At 38.6% G+C, this 23,112-nt stretch overlaps 3 protein-coding genes across 3 annotated transcripts in view; 1 reads left to right on the top strand and 2 right to left on the bottom strand.

Moving 5' to 3' along the window:
- The first annotated feature begins 505 nt into the window (after positions 1 to 505).
- On the top strand, positions 506 to 3,898 carry LOC102218792 (heat shock protein beta-1-like). The gene is made up of 4 exons (XM_005803860.2): positions 506 to 1,367; positions 1,736 to 1,799; positions 1,995 to 2,115; positions 3,342 to 3,898. The coding sequence occupies exons 1-4, from the start codon at positions 1,067 to 1,069 to the stop codon at positions 3,768 to 3,770; spliced, it is 915 nt and encodes a 304-aa protein (XP_005803917.1). The 5' UTR covers positions 506 to 1,066; the 3' UTR covers positions 3,771 to 3,898.
- Positions 3,899 to 4,578: 680 nt separating this feature from the next.
- Positions 4,579 to 17,192, bottom strand: hspb8 (heat shock protein family B (small) member 8). The gene is made up of 3 exons (XM_005803859.2): positions 16,524 to 17,192; positions 12,418 to 12,481; positions 4,579 to 6,290 (listed from the first exon to the last, which is right to left on the bottom strand). Exons 1-3 carry the CDS (start codon positions 16,948 to 16,950, stop codon positions 6,116 to 6,118), a joined length of 666 nt encoding a protein of 221 aa, XP_005803916.1. The 5' UTR covers positions 16,951 to 17,192; the 3' UTR covers positions 4,579 to 6,115.
- Positions 17,193 to 17,821: 629 nt separating this feature from the next.
- The window catches only part of srrm4 (serine/arginine repetitive matrix 4), a 60,520-nt gene continuing 55,229 nt past the window's right edge, over positions 17,822 to 23,112 (bottom strand). The window contains exon 13 of the mRNA XM_005803858.3: positions 17,822 to 21,673. Within this exon, the coding sequence (XP_005803915.2) occupies positions 21,421 to 21,673 (253 nt within the window). The 3' untranslated portion in view covers positions 17,822 to 21,420. The remainder of the gene's footprint in view (positions 21,674 to 23,112) is intronic.

Below are 23,112 nucleotides of genomic sequence, written 5' to 3' on the forward strand. Positions count from 1 at the left end.
CTGGCTCCATTCCAGGAACTACACTAATTTTTAAGATGTTTATCATTTCTGATCAAAGGTGATTAAAAAAACAACATTTTCTTCAAAGAGAGAAATTAATGCACTACAATAACAATACCTTAAATAATTTTGGGAAAGCCCAAATTGTTATGATCTATCGGATTTTGTAAGTTTTAATTGATTACATTTAATTTACATGGAAGCACATTTTTAAAAATAAAAATTCCAAATCAAGGTTAAAATTGAGAAAAAACTCAGAAAAAGAATCCTGACTTAGCCCTGCAGAGCATATCCTAGAGAAGCAGTGTTTGGGTCAAGCATTGCACAAAGTGTCAGAAACATCTGTTCCATCTGTTTTGTGCTCCAATGGAGAGTATGCCAAGATATCAAAGCACACAACTCCAAAAATGAATCACTGACACATCTGTCATACTTGATAAAAGCGGGAACAATAATAATCCTGTTGAAACGGCACAGAAAGAGAAAGATTGGGTTGGAATGCAGCTTTGTCCACTCAATACACATGCGCTACAGACACTGTGGCAAACCGAAATCCAGCCTTTTCAGCCTCTGGCAGAGGTATTTTATGCTTCAGACAAACTGCTGCCACTTTGTCCTTTGAGGGGTGAAACACATGGACAGTGTGTGTGTGTGTCTGTGTGTGAGGCTGTAAGACTGGCTCATGACCAGGCTAAGGAGCGAAGTCATCGCTGGCGGAACAGATTTCACTGGGATGTGACAAGTATGATCTTCGGGAAACAGATGCAGTGGTTCAAACACACCCCGGCCACTGTGAACTTCCTGCTATTTGCCATCACATCTTTAAAAGTTACAAATATAAACTATTACGTTCTCCCGGTCAGCAGGAGGTAATCGTTTACGATCCACGCCCATCACCTCATGCCTGCACACCCTGCTCTATATAAAACCCCTATGTACATTTCTCTGTCGGCTCACTTAGCTTTTGGGCACTTCCTTTATTTTTGTTTATCTTTAAATTCACAATCTACTCTCTGCCATTTAGCAAGGCTTACTTTGTTAAGTGTATCCATTTGAGTGAGCAGAAATGTCCTGTGGGGAGTATGACAGGGTTGGCCCTCTATACCCTCTGAGAAAATGGGTTTCCAGTCAGGATGTTGGCCTGCCGCCTTTCTTGGAGACTGGGGATTCTCGTTGGATCAAGAAGGGCTTGGCAGCCTGGTCCTGGCCGGGTTGCTTACCAGCGCCTCTGTTTGTGCCCTACATCTCTGAGCCGATGCCTCATTCCGGTCAGAAGGTTAGCAAGTGGAGGGTCAGCATGGATGTGTCTCACTTTTTCCCCTCGGAGATCTCCATCAGTGTCAGGGATGGATTCCTGGAAGTTGGAGGTACTGCTCTGTTAATTAACCCCTCTGAAAATGTCTGGCATAAGTGTTAATTAGTTTTACTCACAAGGCAGATTTTTAATCCTGATAAAGTATTAATAATCTTATCTCACATCATCATCTGATCAAGGAGAAGAGTCTTCTAAAAATACTTTCCCCGCACTTCACAGAATAAACGACGTACATCTGAAACCGCGATGGAGAAAAAGCTGAAAGCTACAAATTTAGAAAGCCGCTTAAATATTGTGCTTGGGGAAATTAAAATCACAGCTCTGTGGAAGAAATTAATTTCTGTGCTGAGTGGTTTCTCAGTGTTGGTTGATTATTCTGTGTCCTTGTGTACCTCCCTATAAACACTAATCTTTCCCCAGGGAAACACGAGGAGAGGCCTGACGAGCATGGATTTATCTCCAGATGTTTTACAAGAAAATACAGGTAGACAAAGAAGACGCAGGCATTAACCTGCTGATATTTAGGATTAAGCCATCACTGATGTTGATCCCCCTTATTTATTTTATTAATAATTGATTTCTGAAATGCTCAAGCAAGAAAAAATAAAAGAGATCTATATCTGTTTCAGTGTTATCAGTGTTTGGTGTGGTGATCTAAACAAAAGTTTGTGATTTGAAGGCTTCCAGGTCAAGTGAATGTTACCAAACTTGAGTCCTCACTCTCCGTTGAAGGTTTCCTGACTGTAGAAGCTCCACTTCCTGAAGCCTCAGCTCCTGCTGACATCGTCATCCCAATAAAGGTTATCAAATATGGAACATCTTTAAAGCTTAACAAATTGTAAAATATAGTTTTCATTTCTTGAATCTTGATTCTGAGAAGATAAAAAACTTGGATGAGCTGAAAACAAGGCCTAAGAATGGAAATAGCAATAATTAAATCTTATTTGTGGAAGTAATTTATGTCAAGAGTTGCAATATAATGTATTGTGCAAAAATGACAAGCTGCAATTAGCTTGAGAAATCTGTTGCCTAGCAACATTAACACAAAAAGCAAGAAAAGTTATGCTTTGCCAATTTGTTCCCTGCTGAAAAAGTGCTTTTTGGTAATAAATCACATACTGTTATAGTGAAAGCCTGTTATTTTGTTTTAAGTGGTACCACATTTCTCAGGAAAAGTGTGGGTTTTCATGGCAACAAAGTGCCATAAAAAGATTTAATGGCTTTCTTTCCAATAAGCACTTGTTGGATTGAGCCTGTTTCTTCTCGTCAGAGTGACCAACATTCATCATTTGTGGCTGACTTGCGACAACTGCCACCTGAAACTGGGATGTCATCCCACAGCACTGTTTGGCCTCATTGTTTCTAGGGTGTTCTGACTTCCAAAAGCCCCATCTGTTCACTAACTAACTTCCTAAAACCTGGCGTTTTTCACGGTCTTAAACTTCCACAGCGGGTGTTGGCATCCTGCCAATCTAAACCTCGCCATATAAAACTTACAACTATTAGCAGAAAGGTGCACAGATGCTGTAACACAGTGATATTTACTGTTAAAATAAAAGGTAAACATATTACAAAGTTTTGATGTGTTTTCACTACTGACCTGAAATATAGTAAAACAGGCTTCAGCAGTGACAGCCGAAATGCCGCCTTTAGCATCCAGATTACGTCTGAGGCAAACAGGAAGTCCGCCCTAAAACCAACCCGGAAGCAACGCCCCCCAAACAAAGGTTCCTCTTCGTCACTACTGCCCCCATCTCATCCTCAGGAAAGCAATGTACTGTAAATGCCATGCAAAAATGAAAACGAAACATAATTTGTTCATATTTAGAAATAAGTACAACAAATTGTATTTGAAAAAATATTTCACATATTTCACAACCAAAAAATAATAATGGTGACATTTTCATGCGCACACACATATCCTAATACTGTGGTTATTTAAATCGAGTTTTTTTTTATTATTACAATAAAGCTGTAAGCAACATATTCACTATGTATTTATTTTTATATTTGTCTGCAAATTCAGGTGGAGGCTGAGGGCAATGGAGAACCAGAAATAAAACAAGAAGATCAGCAGGAAGAGTCTCAATTAGAGGCCTGCAGTGATCAGGTCCTGCCCAGCAGCACCACAGCCGGCCTGGAGCAGGGAGACAAGGGAACCAGAGAAAAGCCAGCTGGACAGTCCCATTCTTCACTGCCTGAGGAAGATAAATGCTTAGAGAGCATCCAAAAGTCTTCTGAGCACCACAAAGTCCCAGAAAGCCAAGAAAGCATGGGTACATCCAACCTACTGGAACACAAAGAGCCAGTCGTGGATGAAGAGATCCAGGTGAAGGCAGAGGGAGCCGAGAAGCTCGCTCCGCCTGAGGAACAGGAGCTGGGATCAGCTCCACTGAGTGACGTCCAAAGCCAGGAGCTGGAGGCTGCTAACATAGAGCAACAGCACACCGACTAAACACAAGCATTAGTCTGCATTGTCTGCCTTAAACCAGCTCCACAGATGCCTTTTTGCCATTAGCTATAGCGCCATTAAAGCCTGCTGTGTTTGGAGCTCTAATAAAGTAGCATAATGTGAAAGTTAAATTTGTGTTGATCTATTACATCTACAGTTAACCACTAAAAACTACATGGTACAAGATTAAAGTAACTTAACCTCATTATTATTATTTTTTTAATCAGAAGTTGGTTATGACGTTGATGCAATTCTATTTGCACATCTTTTTCTTTGTCACTTTCACATCAGTAAGTTGCTCATTGAAAAGCACAATTCATTCGCGTTTGCCGTTACTATAGAAACAGCATAAGTGAAGTAAACACATGTAACCTAAAAGAAGTAAATGTAACAGTTCATGTGAGTGCAACACATCACACAATGTCTTTGCCAACACAGAACCAATGAGAGTCTTTTTGTCCTTTCAGAGCGCAGCTCCAGTTGGAAACTTTTTAAATTTGCACCAATTATCCCCCGTCGATTCCAGCACATAGAGAAGATTACATTATTTTGCATCACACAATAGGCAGTGGAACAGCCCCAATTTTTTCCCATCCTCATTCAAAAGCCCTGGCAGGGCGCATGAGTGAGTTGGGTCCATCCTGAAGCCAGTGCACAGCGGTGCCTATCTGAGCCAGCACTAAGCCCCTCTCTAAGCTGCCGCCCAGTTCCTATTGCTGTCCAACAATAACGTCACAGGTTCTCCAGATCCCTGGAACAAGGCCTGCAACTGGCATTGTTTTTTCTTTATTTTTAAAGAAAAACACACAGATGTAGGATGGATACTTTAATTGCATTTCTCAGTAAAAAGACATCAACAGAGAGGATTGCAGAAAACAAACTGCTTTTCACAAATAATTCAATTGTCCATCAAGCAATCATGCAATCATAAACAGAAAAATGCTCACTTCAAATTAATACATCAAACAATTTTTGCACCAATTAAAATGTATATATACAACACAGTATTAATGCATACAAAGATGGACCGTCCAGGTCCACTTTGTGATAAAGACATTAAGGCACAATCTTTCCGTTTCACTAACAGTTCCATGTTAAAATGGATGAATTAACCTTCTACTCAAGGATTTCTAATACACCAAGCTGCACACGCAAATTGTTAACTTACAACCTGATTTCAACACCCCCTGCAGTTCGCATTTGTAAACAGTATCATCAGTAAGTGGGCATATTATAATACCTGATTATATCTGATTATGCAATGAAGGCCTGTGGTACCTAATAGGGAGGAAAAAATCTGCTAAAGAGGTGTATACAGGTATAAATGCTACATTAATGCATTAATTTAAATACATTAATGTAGACATTAAAATACGTTAATATATTACCTGATTAATATGGGATTTTACAATATTGAGATAAGAAAAATCAATTAAACTAAATATGTAATCGATTTAATACATATCAGAACAAAGTTGAACAAGCTGAATTTTGGGTATCCTTAGGGTTTTTGGTCTTTTCAGATACTAAAAAGCATCAAAAAGTCTCTTGGTGTTTTCAGACTTAAAAAGTTTCATAAACCTTAGAATGTGTTTCTAATCGGTCTACAAACAATATTGAATAGTCCATGTCAGATATGATGAGTCTGACCTTTTTCTTTTCTTTTATCTTTTGAATGCTACTGATCAATAAGGCGCCCCTGACAGAGTGGCACCGTTGGTGGTGAGCCATATTGCTTATAGAAAAACAATATGTGGAGAAAAGTGTTACTTTTTAAAAATTGTTGGTATTGTTCAGTGCACACAGCGCAATTAAATCACATCACTAATGTTTTTTTCTTCAATTCATTTACATTTTATTATAAAGGACAAATTCTTCAAATAAAAAGCAGACATAAAATAAATTATAAATTATTTATTGAAAATATTTATTGTGTACATAAAGAAATAAAAAAAGTCAACCAATTTTCTTTATCTTTCTACTTATTTGGATTTTGCATAGGTGTTACAAAATAAATGTCTCAACTGCGACTTATTGATGATGCAATTAAATATTTTCTTATGGAAAATAAATGTTGTATGACTTGATAGTCTTAGTTGTACTCGAGGAAGAAAAAACCCAGAATATATTACTATAACATGCCTGTCAGGAAGAGATTTTTGTTGCATGAAAGTACTGTTTTATGAAATATTAACACAGACATCCAATGGGAATTCCCTGCCCTAATGTATTTCAGATTTTCTTCTCTAAGTGTTTAAATAAGATGATAGTTCAGTGAGCAGTTTTTATCTCAAACTCATAACTGATTATGCAGATTTATGTGATCATGTTAGTCGGGGGGTGCCATTTTAGACTGCTGGGGCCTCTTGGGGTTTAGGAGCCTCGACTTCCTGAATTTCCCCTCCTGGGGAGTCTTCACTGCTGAAGAGGTAGTACGGTGGAGTCTGCCGAGCCTCGATGATGAGGACACCCTCAGGCGACAAGGAAGCGAAGACTGTCAGGGGGTCCACATCGGTGGGGATCCTGAAGAAACAGAAGAGAGGGAATGTAAATGTGAGGGCATTTTTGGTTTAAGTTTGTTTACTTGATAGAAAGCTTCTGTGTATGTTTAGAATGCTGCAAGATATGTGGGAGACACAAAAGAAGCCGAATGGGGCGGAAAAGATGAACAGAGCAGGGAGTTCGTACAAAACTCTGTGACATTTCTTTCTGTGGAACCACTGTACAAACATTGTTCAGCACTGCAAGACTTTATTGCAACTTTGTCAATGCCCATAAAAACAACCTCCAGTTTGAAGAATTTTTAGTGCTGCACGTCTGAAGAAGATTGTTAAAAACGTTCACCGTGTCCTTGTTGGCTTTCACGGATTTTAGATGCTACAAAAATCTCTCATCCAGTAAATCTAGTTTGTAATAAAAATTCATCCTTGTTCAACCACTGCAGATAGCAAGAAAGAAAACAACTGCAAATTTCAGGAAATTAGGTCATCTTAAATCTAGATAAGTTAAACACCTGCTCATTTTCAGGACTGTGTGTTCTTCCCTCATCTACAGCTGTTATTTTCCAACGACAGAACTTAATAACTTGCTCTGAAAATAAGGTGAAACAGAATTGCAACATCGAGAAAATACTTTATAGTCTAAAAATTTACAGCAGACCAGGGTTCGATTGTAATGCTGCATACATAAACTCTAAAATCTGCTGCAGCTGCACACACAAACTTAAACTCCCCTCTTTGTCAGCCAGTATGGCCTAATATGGATACGGTAGGTGTGCTTGGTGAGCAGCCAACTGTTCTTGGGAAGTTAATATAAACACCGGGCTGCCATCAGGATGTTCAGCAGAGGAGGCGCCCGATCTACCCTCCGTTTAATTAGAGAGGACCCTCCACTGGTTTTCCACTCCTCTGTGAAATGCAAGTCAGAGTGGGCTGATGAACCTCAGACAGAGACATCACGTCATGTCTATTTCTGTGTTCAGATACCACATACTGTATTCCACTGAGATGTGAAGGTCCACTTCAGAGACTGTTTTTAAGATCAATGTTATCGTCTAAAATAAAATAATGATGCTTCTATACTCCGTACATCAACAGGGTTATAGCTGATCCTATTTTTGACAGCTAGGATAACAGCAGTCCCAAAGAGATAAAATGCAACCCAAGGGCAGTGGAGTGTCACTCGGGAGGATAAATGGGGGCCCACAGGCTTGACGACAAACACTGAGAATTGATGGGAAATACAGCAAAAGCACTGCAGCAACTGGAACTGAATATTGTTACTTTTTGTGAAAAACAAAAAAGGTTTTCCTATTTTCACAAACTCTGAGTCTGACATTTTGTGAGGTAAGATGCGAAAAACACTCTAACAAGCTCAGAGGAAAAACACTCTGTGGACAAATAAAATTCAAATATATGGATATAACATCTGAATAACCTGCAGTTTGAGCTGATTCCAATGTCCAAACTTTCACAGTAGGTGGTACAATTTGACACATTAACAGAGGAAAAAGAGAATCATAGGAAACAGTTAATATGGCACAGAACTCGTGGTCAGAGACCAATAATTCATTAAAAAATGCACATTTTGTGCTTTGAGAGACAGACAGCTAATAGCACCATAAACGCAGATATAAAGTGATAAGCAAGACATATTTCCTCAGTTAAGGCCTCATATCTTCAAATTGCAAACAAGCTTCATGCAGTCACTGCTAGTTTAAGATGAAAATTAATAATGTCAATAAAGATATCTAGACAACTGTTAACATTTCATGTTGTGTCATTATTGATTAAAAAAAAACCCAAAATATGTAACTCACTAGTTACTTTCATGCCTTTTTTAGTGAGACCCTTGGGATAGACTTGGGATTGAAAAGTGAATATAGATAAGGTCTTATCGGTGCTGATCTTGTTCAGTTCTCCCTTCTTAACAGAACATACTGAGCTGTTCACTATCCCATCTTGAAAGAAGCCACTATTTTTTGGTGGAATACCTGCTTTTTCACATGCCATCTCATCCGTTATAATTAGGACTGGACAACATGCCAAACATATAATTACAAATTAAATTGCATTAACTTTGTGATTTATCAAAATTCAACATGTAAAGACAGGAAAAAAAAGAAGACCAGTTTCTGAGTGCAAATGATGCAACTTTCAGGCAGAACTCCAACTTTCCTCTGCTTAAGCTCTCAAACATCAACACACATCTGCTTAAAAACATGTTCCCTTGACTGTCTTTTCCATTTTGAAGAAAGGCATAGAGAAATTGACCTCTCTTTATCATCATATTTACACCCCCAGAGAAACAGGAAGGGTGTAGGATATAACAAATGATTCAGTTAGATACTTCTTTTCAAGAGTTGCTAGTTGTGCCATTAATTGTGTCACATATGATATACAGTAGTTCAAATTTTCTTTTCTTACAGCCATACCAAAGTCAAAAGTTGATTTTTTCCCTAAATATTTCAGTGTGAGATTATACTGCTGCAGCAAAAAATAAATAGGAATAAGCCATTGCACACACTTTTCCACAGGCCTCAATAACAATGCAGAGCTCTTTATCTTGTGTACAGTAGATTTTATACCTCTTTCAATTATGTGCAAAAATACTATAGTCTGCATAAAAACTTACAGCCTAATATTACTATTCATAGACTCACTGTAGCATACACTCTGGTGGCAAAACAAGATGCAGCTATGAGTTAAATGAAGGTGGGTGTGAGCCAGTAAAGAAATGCTAATAACCTTTATGAGTTTACACACCACCCTCCTTCACCTTTCTTCACTCAGCCAATTTCTACAAAGCAAAGCCTTGACTTCTGACAAAGTCAAATGACTCTGGTGGTCCGTGATGTCGGCCCCGAGCACAGACCTCATCTGTCTCAGGTTTGGGGAGCGTGTTTGACTTTGGCAAGTGTACAGTTTATCTCAGGCATTGATTTTGTACAGCTGCCAGAAAACCATCAAGCAAGCTTTTACCTGGCAGAGATTCTGAACCCCGGAGAGACAAGATACAGAAACAGAACAAGGTGTGTTTGCATGTGAGTGGACCTATAACCTCTAGCAGACATTTCATCCAGGGTTATCGCGCATCTTGTTGAGACACTGTTATGTGTTGTTGGGGAAGTAAATGTCCCGCTACCTATGGCCCCAGCTCTGAACATTTTTTGGTTAATAACTGATGTTCTTCTTGCTTGTTTGAAACATGTTACACACAAACTTCATGGTTTGACTTTGGTCTAGGGCAGGGGGATCAGTTGATGTTGATAATTATTGATTAGCTTTTTTGTTCTAGATATCTGAAATACTGCCAAACTGGTGACATGGCCTTTGCTATTTTAATTAAAAATACAGTCTCCGCTGTACTACACATGTAACTCAAAAGTGCTTATCAGGCTATGTGTACAGTCTGTTTAGCCAGTGGATTTATGCATTGGGGGAAGTTATTTATACATGACCTGTTATAATCCCATCCCCCACTTCTCTCTCTTCCAACCTCTTAAATATTTAGCCTGTCACTGACTTGAGGTTCTTATTAACTCAGGAGCCATACTCAGACCCAATCTGACGAAGTTCCAATTTTATATATGAATAGCACAGGGCTGCGGGGCACCTGCTTAATTAGCTAGTAGAATATTAACAGAACTTAATTGACGAGCCTGTAAAAGGCTGATTCACACCAAGGATTTGGCTCCCGTGTTTGAAGTCCTCTTACTGTACAATTAAATGGGGCAAGATGCAGAGACAGCCAGGTTGAGGTAATTAATTGCCTGTGTTGCCAGTTTGGCTTGAAGGAACATGAGTACATTGTGGAGGAATCTCTCAATCTGCACAGACTTTTTAGAAGTCTGTGCAGACTTCTAAAAGTCTGCACAGGTCCTGCACAGGTCCTGCTCAAAGAATAACGTAGTTTAAATAATTGGTTGCAATGTTTCTTTGCTTTGTCATCTGGTCTTAAAGCAGAATCAAAGATATCCTTCGTTCTTCCCTTAGAGCAATTCTTTGAAAAAATTCCTGTTATATATAATCATATAATGCCCACCACCTCTCGACCAATGGCTGCTGGAAATAGGAACTAGTCCCCCTGCGCCACCCTGCAAGGATAAACTGGTTTAAACAATGGATGGATATTTATGGACTTTATGGACTTACAGCGTAGCTATCTTTCTTACCAATCCTTAAACTAGGCATAAGAAATTAACTTAATGAATGTATATATGTAACCTTTATTTAACAAGGTATGTCACATTGAGATTAATAATCTATTTTTTAAGAGAGACCTGACCAAAACTTAAACTTAAATCTTCATAAAGCAGACACTACATTGTGGAAACACCAACTGTATTATAACTGATGGATTTTATGTTGAAATGCAGCTCAGAAAATTGTAGGTGCAAGTTCAAAGGTTTTGCAGCGATGTCAGAGGCAGTGTCCCCAAATGAACGGAAGGACTGTTTTTCTTGAGCTAAGCTCCCCATGAGTAGGAATCATGTTACTATCCTGTGAATCTGAGGCTGTAGCATACACTATTTGATCTCCAACATAGCCAAGCTACCACAGATTCTTCAGACATGTTGAAAAATTATGCTACATGAGTGAGAAGACACTCAGATAACCCATGTTGCACATATGCTTCACTGCTGCAGAATTTATTCAAACGCTTCTCCAATGTCGCAGAAACGACCCAACAGATAATAACATGAGGGAATCTTTTGCAACACTATGTGCATAGTGTAGGAAAGAAGCAAGTGCCAAAAATTTGATTGCCCCTGCAGCCACACACTTGTTTAGCCCCTATTATTTCTCAATAGGTTTTCTTTAACAACCAAGCAAGAAAATAAATGTGTATAAAACCTTTAATTCCAGATTATAATTATCTCAGAAAATCATCTGAGGGGGGAGTTGATCCTTAAATATGAAAAAAAAAACTCAAAGCAAAGAAAAACAATAAACTGCAGACAATAATTTGCTGTAAAGCAGATAAAGACCACAACTTTTACACCTTTGATCCCAACATACATGCAGTATTCCAGAGTTGTTCAATCCCAGTGCTTTAGGAGTCAATATCCTGCATCTTTTAGATGTATCTCTGCTCAAAAATAGGTAAAGTTATTGACTGAATTACCTCCTCAACATGCCAGCAGGTTTGTAGAGTCCTGCATGAACCCTTCATCTGATTTAAGTGTGCTGAACTATGGAAACAGCTAAACAGCTAAAAGACACATTATACTGTCTCTGTTTGGACACACCAGCAGCATACAAATAGTACAACATCTAAAGGAACACATATCCTTTAGGGACATCACAGGAAATATAATTTTAAAAATCACACAACCTTTTTCTGACACTTAGACCCACATAATCTGTTCTTCGGAGCAACAACATACACAGTGTGCAATAATTAATGACAGAGGCGTGTCATTATCCTGTGACATTTTTTTGCCAGCTGTGATTTAACCTAGAGCCCTTATGAAACTTTTCCATTAGTAATACAATTGCAACCATAGAGAAAAAAGGAAACACAAATAAATTATGTCTCAAATCCCTTCACTGTCCAACTGAAACTTTGCACTTTCTGAACATTCAGAAATAACACAGAAAAGACTTTGGTGGCAAACAATATTAAAGAGCAATATTTATCTGACTTCTTCAGATAAAACTAAAAGTACACTGAGAGGTTGCATTTTAATTTTAAAATATAACAGGTTCAAAGAAAATAAATATGATCCACATCAAAGTTTGATTCTTTCCACATTTAGATATTTCCATAAATATCTAAATTCTAACAGTTTCCTTCAGTTTTTGGCAAGAATTGCTAAAATCTTACAGGAAAGATATCTGATTAAGGAAAACTAAAGCCAACATTGTTTATTAACTTCAGCATTCACTCAGTTTTATCTGTCAAACTGTGATATTTTTCAGATAACTGTTAAATAAAGTCACTCTATAAGTCATTAAAGCTCATCAACCTGTTCTCCACTAAATTGAGCCATACTTTTATTAAGGGAGGGTAAAACCAATGGGTAATTACTGCATTTTTTTCTTTTTTGTCATGCTGTGAAGTATAACTATAGCCAAACCCTCTTTCTTGACAGTGTGCAGACAGAGAGCTCTTATCATTAAAGATAAACCTTCTCGGTTATACTCACTGTATCTTCTTTGTGAAATTCTTCGTCACAATCCCGCCTTCCTCCTGTTTTTCTTCATGTTTTCCTGGTTGGGGAAAAACAAAGATCAGCAAGCTTGAAGATGCTAATTGCCCCCAAGGTCGCCCTCTTGTGGCACCACCGCAACATTGTCCAGTGATTACACAATCTCATGGACCGCACATTGGAAACCCAACACCTGTGACCATTTAAATTTCAAACATGGACGTCAGTGAAAGAGGTGTTGATTTAACTGAAGTTCACTTGGCACACACACTGTTTCCATTGCTCAATCCCTGTTCTGCTGTTGTTTTAAGCCAAACTACATCAACCCCGTTTTCTTTGATTCATTCTCGGAATGACTCTTCTGCAGACACAGACGCATCTCCTGCTGGGAGGAACATGCAGTCTTGGACAGACCCTGCTCCACCTTCTCCCTGTTCATTATAGGCAAACTGCTTTAGTTGACCAGCAGCTGCTCCTCGACAGCTAAAATGTCAACGCTGCTGGGAGGAGTGTGGCCTGTCACTGCACTCAGCCCCTTTGAGCACTTCAGGTTAAAGTATGTGTTACCCTACACCCCCGCTGTGACGTCTCTACCTGCTAACAGAGCTGCACTTCACTAGAAACTAAGGCAGAAGCCCCTGAGGAGGCATGAGTTATGATCATCAGTGAGGTCATAGTATTATTATGAAGAACTCTGCATGACTTCAGATGTAAAACTCATCCCCAGAGAAGGTTATTCAACAAGATTCTTCCTCCTCAATGTTTCCCGAAATGCCTCACTCTGTGTTTAGAGAGAGGGTGTTGCCAACATTCACAGTTAAAGAACTGATGTTTGTGGTTGTAAGTATGGCAAGCTCTCACTAGTCTAGCCCACTTAAGCACTTTTGTACACAAAACACTTCTTTGAAAAGGAATCCATCGGTTATGTTTGTGTCTTTACTGGACTTAAGACGAAACACAAAAAAAACCCCACACTGATTCAAAATACAAATAGAAAGCAATGGTCAAAAGTCTGTTACTCTTAGCGTGCCAGACTTCTCCAAAGCAAATGCTTTCATCCTTTCAAACTAATTAGTCAACATTCAATCAAAAGGCAAACTGTAATTAGCTTAAACAACTTGCAAGTCCAGATGCTTATCTTCTTTAAATAGCAGTCGATCAACTGTAATGCACGGAACGAAACAACTCAAGTCACAAAAAAATAGCATATTAGCATTAAGTTTCAGTTATTTATTGGGCTACTATAACCATAACAGAGTCTGTATTTTTTTTTTACACAGTTCTAATCCAATTTCATGCCAAACATAGATGCTTAGCAGATTATCTCCTAGGATGGATGGATGGATGGATGGATGGATGGATGGATGGATGGATGGATGGATGGATGGATGGATGGATGGATGGAACTAACAGTTATTTTTGGACAAAAGATATAAAAGATTGAGCTTTGCTTGGTTTCTTAAAAACGATGATCACAGTTTTAAGGATCAAGCTATATTTTAATCTGGAGGACTGTTTTGAACTACATACTCCAAGAATTTATTCTAGAAAAACAAAGTTTATAAATCAAGCATCTTTGGTGTTTTGAAAAGTATTTCAGTCCTGTTTGGGGAACTACATGCTTTCAAAACCTTACTGGTGCTTCTGATTGTTTCAAAAAAATTTGTGGAAATAGAATCGAAGATTCTCCTTTTACATACTACCCATTGCTGAAATGCAAAAAAACTGTAGATAGTGTTCTTTCTTTATCAATACCGACCACCAAAGTTTATGAAAAGGTGGTTGGGTTTCTTTTTTAGAAGGTAAAAGGAAAAGCGTATTAGGGACTAAAGTGTTGAGCACTTAAATATAATCAAGAGAAGTTCATCTCTGAAAATTGTGTTGTGCTTTAAAAAATAGGCACTTTGCTTGCTTCACCATCTATTCCAAACTTTCAATGAGATTTATTTTCGGAGTGTTGACTAATTCACTCTGTATGTAATGTTGCAGAGCCAAGAACTATTAGTTGAACAAACACTTGAACAGAGTAATTGAGAGCTTGAAAGCTCTTTCAGTTCCATATTTTTAATTCAGTTGATTTGAGTTAATTTTGCTAGGAAAGACAATTATGTCCAACATTGCACTTCACTCTCCTTTGTCAAAATGAGGCAGAACAATTGTCCTTATTTCTGAATTGAAGCAAACTCTAGATTATCTTTGCCTTTAACAGACTAAAAACATCTTTCCAGTTTTATTGCCTTCCCTGCCACAGATTTAGAACAGGTTGAGCAGACATAGGGCTGATAGAATAACCCAACTGACACACCAACAATGTGTTTATAAAAAACTCACAGCTGAATGGTCAGGAGGAAGGCAGCTGTCCTCAGTGCCCCCTTTAAGCCTAGGTATCCCTGGAATGAATCTTTTAAAGCATCAACAGGAGGAGGTTTCTGCAACTTACTCCCGCAGTCAGGGAGAAAACCTGTAGGTGTTTTGCTGTGTTACAGAACTGGCCCCCTTTTCCTTCCAGAACATTCTCTGAGTGACGTCAAGCTTCCCATCTTATTGTAAACAGAGACTGTTGTCACAGGCCTTGCCTTAAATCTAAATTGAGCTCATGAGCGGCTGAGGGAGTGATTCTCCAAGAATCTGAAACAGGTGTCCGAGCTTTATGATCTGCCAAACCACTTCCAAGTCCCAGATTCCAGAAACCTGTCTTCCTCTTTTATAGAAGGACTCAACAGTAATGCAGAGATCATTTTATACCAGTGAGGCCTTTTCACTTCCCGCACAGAGCCACGAAGCTTCTGAGAGAAGTCATAAGGTTGTTAAGGTTTCATTCAGAGCAACAGTTTGTTTTGGCCTTTCATCTGGGTGAAGACTGCTGTTTTTTTAGGTCTTATTTCATACATTTTCTTAGAAACAACTTTAGTTCTTATTTCTCAAATTTAATGTTTTTTTTTCTGATAGATTTCTTGAAAACAAAGTTTACCTTAAAGTGGTGATTATAGCTGCAAAGTTGAAAAGGCATTTCAGAATTTGTTGATCAAGTTCTATTAAGAGGTTATAAGCATCTTTCGTGCACATAAATCTAAATTTAATATACCAAATTAGTTTTAGCTCACCAAGGAAGTGGAGAAGCAGTACATCTGCTTCAACTTTTACAACTTCAACCTCAAAATAATCCAGTTTTTTTGCAAATGCTATTGGATTACCTTTAAGCCGTTGTCACAAAGTAATTCTTGCACAACATCTGTACAACAATTACGTTTTGTAGAGAATAAAAATAGGAGGCATTACAGCAGTGTACTGAAAGCAGAGCACTTAAAGTGTTTCTGGTCAAATTAACTGTTTAATAGGAAATAGGTCATTGTGAACAGGAGCATGGTAACATTCACATAAACCGTTATGGAACACAATTTTTAATCTGTACACTTCTCTATTTTCATATCAGACAATTACTCTGACCAGAAACATATTATGTCCTGTTTGCATTACGTTCAATACAAACCTGATCACAGTTTAAAAGGTCATTTGCAGAAACTTCAATGTGTGGACAGAGTGGTGGTGTTATAGTTTGTCTTATCCAACAGGCCCACAAGGTGATCAGAACCACAATTAGTTGAAACAAGGTGTGAGACGAGGTTTTTAGGAAATTGTAAACCAAAGTAAATTGCACAGATTTAAAGATTTTGATCAAAATGTTACTAATTCGGAAAAACAAAATATAACATAAACTAATGCAGTGGTTTAAGTGTGAAAAGTTCTGTTCAAGAATTTGACAAGTAGAAAAGGATAAGAGTTGGTCAGGGTTCAGCCAAGAAAGTTATAAATGAGATATTGATTCTAACTTTTTAACAAATCTTAATTTCAAAATTCCTTCCTCTACATTCCTGTACTTACACAATAACTCTGACAGTTTTCTACATAAAAATATAATTTCACTATTAAAGGTGAAAGTTCGTCACAGTGAAGGATTTACACTCTTATAAGCGTCAATATAGAGCAAAACTTGTAATCCCTGAGCATAAGATATGACAGTTCCAACCCACTGGTGAAAGGTTCATCTCCTTTTTTCAGCAAACCTTTACCCTAAACCATTTAGTTGGTCAGCATCATCTCACCTGAGACCTCTACAAAACCGTCTCTGGTCTTAACGTTTAACTCCTCTGGCTTGAAGCTGTGGACGTTCACGCACACCTTCCAGGGCTCGCCACCTGTGGTCGTGGGGGAGCTGCTTGGGGACGGCTCGCCGTACCTGCTGGTGTAAAGTGCGGGGCCTCCCGTGGAGTGACGCGTGGGGAACCCTGTGCGTAAACCGCCGCCAAAGGGCGACTGGCCGAGGCGCGTGCTCAGTCGGCCGGGCCGAGCCCAACCGGGCCAGTCCATCCCGAGGTCGTCGGGGAAAGGCGGCATCCCGAATTCATCCTCCATGAACCGGGATGCGAGCTGATCCCGGAACGGCGACTGATCCCGGAACGGCGATTCTCCAAACGGGTCTCTAGGAAACCGCTGCCGGTTTCCCATCGTGTAAAAGTCACCTTCTGCCATTTTCAGCCGACTTTCGACTCGCAAAAGTTCTTTGTTTGTAAAGTAAGTTGAACCTTGCACTCGAGTTTACTTTGGTTCTCTTATCTCTGCCTATGGTCAAACTTTACGCCTCCCGTTAAGCACGCACCACCTTTACGCAACGGCCTGCGGCTCCGTTAACTCCAAATAAGACTTCCAGCTGCTACAACTTTGAAGGAAAATTATTTCTCTCCTCTGCCTTTGGCTTTTATACTGAACTGGGACCTCCCAGCCGGCTGGTGCATAAGGGGCAAAAGACGAGAAAGTACTGGGAGGGTCTGGACAGCGTCCACACTGCAAAAAATATCACTTCACCACTTCAGTACCAATCGTTAAAATATTTTATTTGATGCTAAATAGTAGACAGTCTGAACCAAGTCGAATTCTTAATCCTTTTAAATGAATGAAATTAATTACACAACTTTAAAGGAGGATTTCAAGACTTTGTCAATGTATATTTTCTTACAGTGGAGACGCAACAGCTGACAGGGGACCAGCCTACTTTTTACCAAACTGAGTTGCATACAGTACACATGGTGGAGCCCCCTCCGCTTGATGACTCACTGATCTTTAATAGAAATGATCGCAGAGCTTCAGGTCCATTGCTCTGATGTCACAACATTGATACAACAAACAGACTGAGTCAACTTCGAGAAGACGGGAAGTGTTGACTCTGTTCTTAAAGCAGAAAGCAAGACTGCGATGGCACTTCATCAGCAGCAGGACTCTATATGGTTACAAGGCGTTGGAAATGTAATTATAACCCTTGAACATTTTCTCTGGAGTTTGTGTTTTTTATGAGACAAAGTGTGAAAAATTTCAACGGTAATAAAGACATTTGGAAGCCACTGTATATTATGTTGAGGTTCCAGTTGACACTTTATTACAATATGGACTTTACATTGACACACATGCAGTACAAAAAAATATATGATTTGCATGTTTGTAGATATTGAAAATAATAATAAAAATGCATCATTTCACAATGAATCACTATTGCTATAAGAGCTTGCTTATGTTTTTTTTAATACCCCAAATCATATTCAAGTACATTTAAATTGCCATTTGTTGATGCATTGTATTCTGAATGTTTACAATAGGCCTCCAATTGTGTGCTGTAAATAAATAAAAAAAAACACATTTTGTATTATTTACACAGTGCCTATTTACAACAAGGTAATTTCATATTCAGACTCCTGTTTGCACAAGAACTCGGAGAGAGGGCATCGCTGTCTGTCCAAGTTTATTAACACAACTGTGCAAATCTTCCCCCCAGCATACAGGTTCACATCTGCCACCATCAGCTTGTGGTATATGGATTATATTTTTGGCGCCAACTTCTTTTCTCTTCCAGCAGCACATTTCCCTCATTTGTCCAATTTAGCTGACATTTAGGGAAATAAGCTGAGAGAGAGTTGAGTGCATAGAGAGCAGCAGTCTTTCAGGCCTGGAGCAGACAGGATGAAGGAGCTGAAACCATTAAGAAGCATGACCCTTAATTATAAGCAAAAGCTGTTTTGGAGTTGGAGCTGCCATGAAATTAACTTTGAAGGAACAGTGTGACATTTTGGAGAAAATAGCCTGTTTTCTTTGAGCTGGTCAAAATATATGGTCTAATGAGGAACTGGTCTATGAAAGTACAGTAAAAATATCTTGAGATGATTAAGCGACTTTGTCAGGAAAATGAGATAACTCACTATCTCAAGACAATAAACTAATTATTGATAACAATCTGTCAGGTTAAGTCTGGGGTGAAACAAAGGATGGTTATGTGGAAAAGCACCTTGTCATCTCATATGTGATGCTATAGGCTTGACTTTTCCAAATCAGGATATTTGAAGTAAATATATCATATACTCTACCAGACAACTACAAATGGGTCATCACTAAGACAATGATCAAAAACACAAGGCCAAATACACCGAAATGGCTCATCAGGCAAAAAACAAATTCACAAAATTTCATGGAGCCGGTGGTTATATTCTGTGTTCATGGGCTGAGAAACTCTGGATGTGTTGTTGGTCCGTCACAAATATTGTATTAGACACAAAGCTGGGACAAGAACGGCTTCGATTGAAAAGGTTGCTGAGCCTTGTGTTAGAATCAGGAGCATCAGTGAACAGGAAAAACCCCAAAATACTGCCTAATAATTACCCTTTGCATGTCCAATAATTCTAATAGGTGAGCAAAAGTTAAGTACTGTAGACTCTTCAAATGTAATCATTGCCAGCTTCTTTTTCTAGTTTCTGTATTCTCATCCTAGCTTAACTTGCAAGCTCATAACACAGATGGGGAAAAGATAAGATTAAAATTGAAGTTTCAATATATATAACATTTTAGAATTAGTGAAGGCTTCACTGAATGTGGGATTTTACTCTACAGAAGATTATTTTGATGTTCTCAACCATCAGGGAGTCAAAATGTATTTTGAAAAGCTGAAATCAACCCAAAACTGCAAATATTTTCCATTCTAAATGGAAACTAATTTAACATTTCGATTTACTGAGTTTGCTGGACATCTAATTGAACCTTTGCATATATAGAAAAAATAACATTTTACAGAGAAAATGTGTTACAGTTGTAAAAGAAAATAAATAAGAGATAGCAGCATTACATACAACATCTGACAACTGCAAAAAAAGCACTGATACATTTTAAACAAGTAATAACTATGTTTGCTTATGCACAATAAAAAATGGCTTACAGGTTTTGTTCCAGTGTCGTATAAATCTGAAAGGAAATAAAATACTTGTGTTGGACATCAGTTAAATCATTTACCTGATTAAAATAAAGTTTAAGTGTGAGTATGAGTGAAAGTAATCCTCTGATAACTCTAAAAAAATCTGTTACAACCAGGTGGTTGAGTATTTTCATAATTTGTAAACAGTGCAGGTGTGTTTAAATGAATCTTAGTCAAACTACAGCTGCTCTGTGAAAACATCCAAACAAACGGCATCGTGAAGGCAAAGGAAGGAACACATTTATCTGAAAGAGAAGAGAGTGTGTAAAAACTGCAAATCTAACAAGACCTGATCATCAAAGACACAAGAAGCAGGGAAGAGGCAAATGGTAAATCGTGAGGAGCTGCAGGGATCCACTGCTCAGATTTGAGACCTTTTGACAGGACAAATATTAATAATTCTCTAATCTGGCCTTGATGTAAGAAGGAAGCTACTAATTAAAAAAAAATACAAAAAAATCCAGCTTGCAGTAAGTACAAGTCATGTAGAGGATTCAGAAAACATGTAAAAGAACTGATGAGACCAAAACTGACCTTTCGGTCCTATGTGTAAAATACTATCTGTGGCCTAGAGGACTAGCACTGCGAGTCCTCTGGAACACACTGTCCCTACGGTGAAGTATGATGCTGGTGGTGTGATGCTGTGGTAAGGCTAATCTACAGCAGGGACAAGACAGCTGATCAGTAAATCCAGGAAAATCTTCCAAAAAAATCTGGTAGAGTCTGCAAAAGGCTAAAGATTTTCAGCTGTTGAAATCAGCTTTACATATTGGACTTTATATTGACATGTTAAAAAATGACTAACCTCAGCTGATACTGATATCAATATTATGCATCCCTAAACTTTACTATTATGTGCTACTTTGTTTTGGACTACCCAACTGCTAATCCCAATGAAATACATTCATATTTCAGGTTGTAATGTAACAGAAACGGAAAAGGATCAAGAGGAAGAAATAGTTGTTGAAAATCTTCCTGCAATCCCATGAAAATATGATCGCCGATGTATTTTAGACAGACATTTTAAATTGTTTTCCACTTGATCAGAGGAGAAATTAAAGTGACATTTAAGCTGACAGGCCGTTTGCTCGCCGTCAGGCCACCTACGCCGAGGAAACATGTTTGTTCTTCGTCTTGTGAAGTGCTGAGATCAGAGCCAGAAGCCTTTTCCTGATTCCTGATAACGATCCCTGTGAAGCCGTCTGTGAACGCCGGGATCAAACAGCTTAAATGTTACCCCTGTACTTCATCTGTTGGTGTAAAATCAGTGTCACAAAGACCCGACAGAACAGTTCATGTTTGCTGCCCTGCTAAACATCAGGGCATAAACTAAATGGAATAAGTAATTTCAGTGCTTCATGGGCCTGGTTTTAACCAAATGGTTTTTTTCCACATTAATACATAATAACATATTAAGTTAATTCTAAGCATTAAGACACAAGAATTAGAGAGAAGTGCACAAACTTGCATCTCAGTTGGACATATTCAACATGGACGTTGGTTTGACAAATACGGAAATGCAATTTCTCTTGCTGGTGCAAGAAGATGATGTGCAGGAACAAAAAGTAAAAATGTTTATGTTAGAGCAGAAATATCTCAATGACAGATGGCCTTGAAGAAATGCTGGGATATTTTAGTCCAAGCATCAGTCCCTACAGCTTCTGTTCTGACCACAAATACAAATGTAGTTTCTGTCTCTGAACAGGAAAACATTAACGCCGGGCTTTCCTTCGCTTCTTCAAAGAACCCCGACTCCGGCTGCGACTGTGGGACCCAAAGATGGAGTTCCACGATGAGCTCCGGCTGTAGCTTCTGTAGGAAGAGTAGCTGCGACTGCAACTGCGACTGCGGCTGTGACTGCGACTGCGGCTTCGTGTGAAGAGGCTGCTCCATGACGACACGCTGGTGGAGCGGCTGCTGGCGGAAGGGCTGGGTCTGAAGTAAGGTATGGGTCGCTTCCTGGCACTGTGGAGATTTGGGAAACAAACAGAGTAGCAAACAGAAGAGTTCATGCTGGCCTGCAGTGACCCAGGTCTCTTGACGTGCTTTGTTTGTCCCACACATGGTGCTGAACATTATATAACAACCAGTTTCGCTTCAGTAACATATTGCTCAAGTCTAGTAATTAATTCAGAGGCAACTGTGTAAACCTGAGTTATATTGTCATAGTTCATTTAGCAAAAGGTTTTTCCTGGTATCCCTGCCAAGGAAGCCATACTTGTTTACTCTTTAACTTTGCTGTAATGAATTTTGCCATTTAACACGTGTAATTGATGTCGAGGGTGTCTGCGCATCCTGAAAAAGTCTTAAAAAGTCATGTACTTAATATTAAGGCCTTAAGCTGTCTTAAATTAATAAAATAAAGTGCAAGTAGGCCATAAATACATTCATCACAGGTCTTATATTTTGTTTTGGCAAGAATATTTACTCTAATGTAATTTGTTCTTGGTCTTTTTGGTCAGGCAAAAGTTTGAGTCCACTGCTCAGACATCTTTACAGTGCTCTGTGACTTGAGGCGATTGAGACTACCGCTAACTTGCTGCTAACACACGCTTGATAGCTTCTAGCTAGCTAGTGTTTTTGCGTCTATCATGGGTAAGTGTAAATTTGTCACCAGTTAGCTGGACGGTATTTGATTTTGCCACTGGCTTTATTTTCACCACTGTAGATGAAAGTGAAGTAAGAAGCACAAAGCCACTGCCAAGAGCCACAAACAGACCCCAGAAATTTTAGTTTTTGTTACGCTTGGTTGTATTACAATAGGATCCCCCAACCAATCCTTGTATTGTATTTATACTTTATTTTTAAATTTCATTAAAAATACCACCTTGAGTCAGAGATTGGGCTATGTTTAAAAAAAAAAAGTGACTATTGCACAAGCTAACCTTGGGGAGATTTTATATTTATTCATTTTCCATTTTTGCAGAATTGTTTGCACTGTAGAATAATGGAACTAAAAATTATTGCCTTTAAATCAATCAGAAATTGACTTAGAAACCTTCCCGGGCCGCTATGCTAAATTGGTGGCTGTTGTCTTAAGGCCTTAGCATTGCATTAAGGCAACCCTTTATACGACAAAGGAGCAAACTCAAAACCCTCTGCTTTCATAGTGGTTGTCATGGTTACTGGTAATCTGTTAATAAAAGTGGATATGATCAGCATCATGCGGCAGCTCTGGTTTCTGCTTATTCCTCAGTTTTTTTCCTATAATTCTTTTGCCAGCAACAGATATTTTATTTTTCCTGTGACTAAATGATGATTGATGTAAAAGGAATGCTCTGTTGTAACACCAAGTTTTAATAATACAGTGAAATATTTTGTTTATCCTGTACTTGTACTATATTTTTTCCTAAAGGAAGATTAAGTACACAAAAACAGAAAGCCGTCTTATCCAATAGTAAAAC

This window comes from Xiphophorus maculatus, chromosome 12 (genome assembly GCF_002775205.1).
Source record: "Xiphophorus maculatus strain JP 163 A chromosome 12, X_maculatus-5.0-male, whole genome shotgun sequence".
Classification (NCBI taxonomy): Eukaryota; Metazoa; Chordata; class Actinopteri; order Cyprinodontiformes; family Poeciliidae; genus Xiphophorus; species Xiphophorus maculatus.